The 2,500-nt window shown below is 53.2% G+C and overlaps 1 protein-coding gene across 1 annotated transcript in view; it reads right to left on the bottom strand.

Annotated features, from left to right (window-relative positions):
- The window catches only part of LOC125028658, a 107,714-nt gene that overhangs the window by 26,242 nt on the left and 78,972 nt on the right, over positions 1-2,500 (bottom strand). The window contains exon 4 of the mRNA XM_047618132.1: positions 252-2,402. Coding sequence (XP_047474088.1) covers positions 252-2,402 — 2,151 coding nt within the window. The remainder of the gene's footprint in view (positions 1-251; positions 2,403-2,500) is intronic.

The following is a 2,500-nucleotide window of genomic DNA, read 5'->3' as shown; positions in this document are numbered from 1 at the left end:
CGCGTCCTTCGTTTAAGATCAACCTGAGTTTAATGACCTATTTACAGCATCTCGAGGCTTCGTCCGCCAATATCTATGCTGGTCTAGTCAAAGTTTATGTGTGGCGATAAGATGGTGGTTCAAAACTGTTAAATGAATATGGTGTAACTGTGCAGAGACGAGCTAATGAGGTTTGTGTCTTTGTATTAATTTCTGTGACTGCATGAATTGTGAGTGTTTGAGGGGAGAGGGTATGAAAGGTAGAAAAAAACTTAGATGCTGTAAAACATCCTTAAAACAAGAAACGAAGACATTACCTCTTTCCTTCAGAACAATCTTGTGGTGATCTTCAATGCTCATCTCGGAGCGGGGCTGGAACACGGACTCGTTTAGGGCCAGACTCTTGTTGCTGAGTGCGGACACGTTGGCTACAAACACAGACCAGTCCTCGGTGTGGCTCTCCCTCTCGAGCTCCTCCTCCTCATCTTCCTCAGGAGGAGACGTCGTGAGGAGGCGGCTGTTGGTCGTCTCAGGGTCATCAAGCATCGGCGGCTGAGCGGTGGCTGTCGTCGCCGGGTGCTCGGGCGCGGGCGGAGTGGAGGAGGCCTCGCCGGTGGAGAGTGTGGTCACTGCTGTCGGGTCTGTTGAAGCAGGAACCTCGTGACCATTGTGGAGTTCTGCGTCGATTAGATTCGTGTGGGACTGGTTCGTCTGGGATAAGAATTCGTCGGTGTTTTCTGTATGTTTAGTGAGAATGTCAAAGTCTTCGACATCGTCAATGCTACTGTCTACTTGAAGCGTGTCTGAGATCTCCTCGTAAATGGGCTTGGCAGTGGTCGTAAACGCTGCGGGGGAGGGGGCCGCCTTCTTCGGGACGGTGAGGAGCAGGTGAGCTTTCTCGTGAACATCTAACGCATTTAGGGACTTCTGGCTGTCGTCTGATTTAGACTCTTTGTCGAGTAAGTTCGATAATCCGCTAATCTGAGGATTGTCTGGAATGATAAGCGGCTTGGGATGATCTAAATAATCGGTTTCGAGATTCTTGTTTCTCAGAGGATCTTGATGTGTTGTTTGCTGATCCAAAAGACCTGAAGGTGAAGTTTCACTGGTGTTTCCATCCGTCGGGAGAGGCTGGTCGTGTTTTCTAATGACTGACGTGACATGGAAGGGATCCTCCAGCGTGTTGGATCCCTGAGCGACCTGTAATATCGCCAAAATGGCTTTTCCATCTCCCTTCAGAGTAAGAACTTCCTTTGATCTTCCGACAAGAGGGACAAGAGAAGACCCATCGAGGGTTTCCATGACAACTGGACCCTCAAGTTCCAATACTTTGCTTCCTTTGTTGCCATGACGGCCCGTCGCTTCCTCGCCCCGTGACCCATCTACTCCCTGCGACGTAGGGTGGCCGGCAGGAAGCAGCCCTGCCCTGTGGTTCAGCATATTGGTTTTCCTTGTTCTCGTCGGCGAGACCGACACCGGCGTCCCGAGGGAGGCTTCGACTCCAGGCGTTCCGTGCATATACACGGGGCTGCCCATGGTGATCACCTGATCCGTCGTCGTCGTGTGCATGGTCAGCGGGGACGTCGCCGTCGTGTACGCGGTTGTGAGGCTGGGGATGTTCTGGCTTGTTCTCACGACCGTTCTCGAGGAACTCTGCAACGTGATAGGAACAGACTGGTGGTTCGATATTGTTGTTGATACAACAACGTTACTGGTCAAGTCTCCTCTGGATGAGCCGAAACTTTCCATGAGGCCGTCCCCGTGTTCCTCTCGGATAGACGTTCTGACTGTGAACGGGAGATACAATTTCCTGGTGGTGGTGGTCACGGTTTCCGCGCGCTCCGTGACAGGGGAAGCAATAGGAAAGTCCTCCTCTTGTTTGTCTTGGGTCGGGAAGTGCTCGGGGATTCCCGCCGCCTCGCTCACAGGATGAGAAGGAAGGGCTTCAGTTTCGAAATGCGGGAATGACTCACCGTGGTTCTGAGTCTCTGAGTGCAACAGGGGTTCGGGTGTGTGTGCGTAGGAAGTGCTCGCAAGGTGTAGCTCTGTCAGGGGTTCGCTGCCCTCGCTTGAATCCCCGGTCCCGGCAGGTGCAACGCCCCGGGGGAGCAAAGGCTCCATCACCGGCAGGACCCTCTCATCGGGTAGGTCTTCGCGAGTCGGAAGGACTATTCTCTCCCGAATCACATCTCTAGCGGGAAGAACCACTCTCGTCGGCAGGACTCCTCTGGCGGGAGGAACCGTCCGCGTGGGCTGCGCCTCCTTTGCCGGCAGAGGTTGAGTGGGCGTGAGCAGGACCTCGCCGGTGGGATGCGTGTCCCCGGTCGTCACCCCTTCTCCCTTGGGTCGCCAGAGTGCCAGCAGCAAGTGCCAACTCGGTCGAGAAGGAGAGCGGCCGTGAGCGCCAGGCTTTAAGTGTCCATCTAAGAGATAATAAAAAAGGAAAATCAGAATTTCGGGAGAAAAAAAAAATCGCTCTATACTCTATATTACTATATAACATATGCTGAATCTCTACCTA

The sequence above is a fragment of the Penaeus chinensis genome, chromosome 9 (assembly GCF_019202785.1).
Source record: "Penaeus chinensis breed Huanghai No. 1 chromosome 9, ASM1920278v2, whole genome shotgun sequence".
In the NCBI taxonomy this organism is placed as follows: Eukaryota; Metazoa; Arthropoda; class Malacostraca; order Decapoda; family Penaeidae; genus Penaeus; species Penaeus chinensis.
This window is presented reverse-complemented; position numbering and strand designations above follow the sequence as displayed.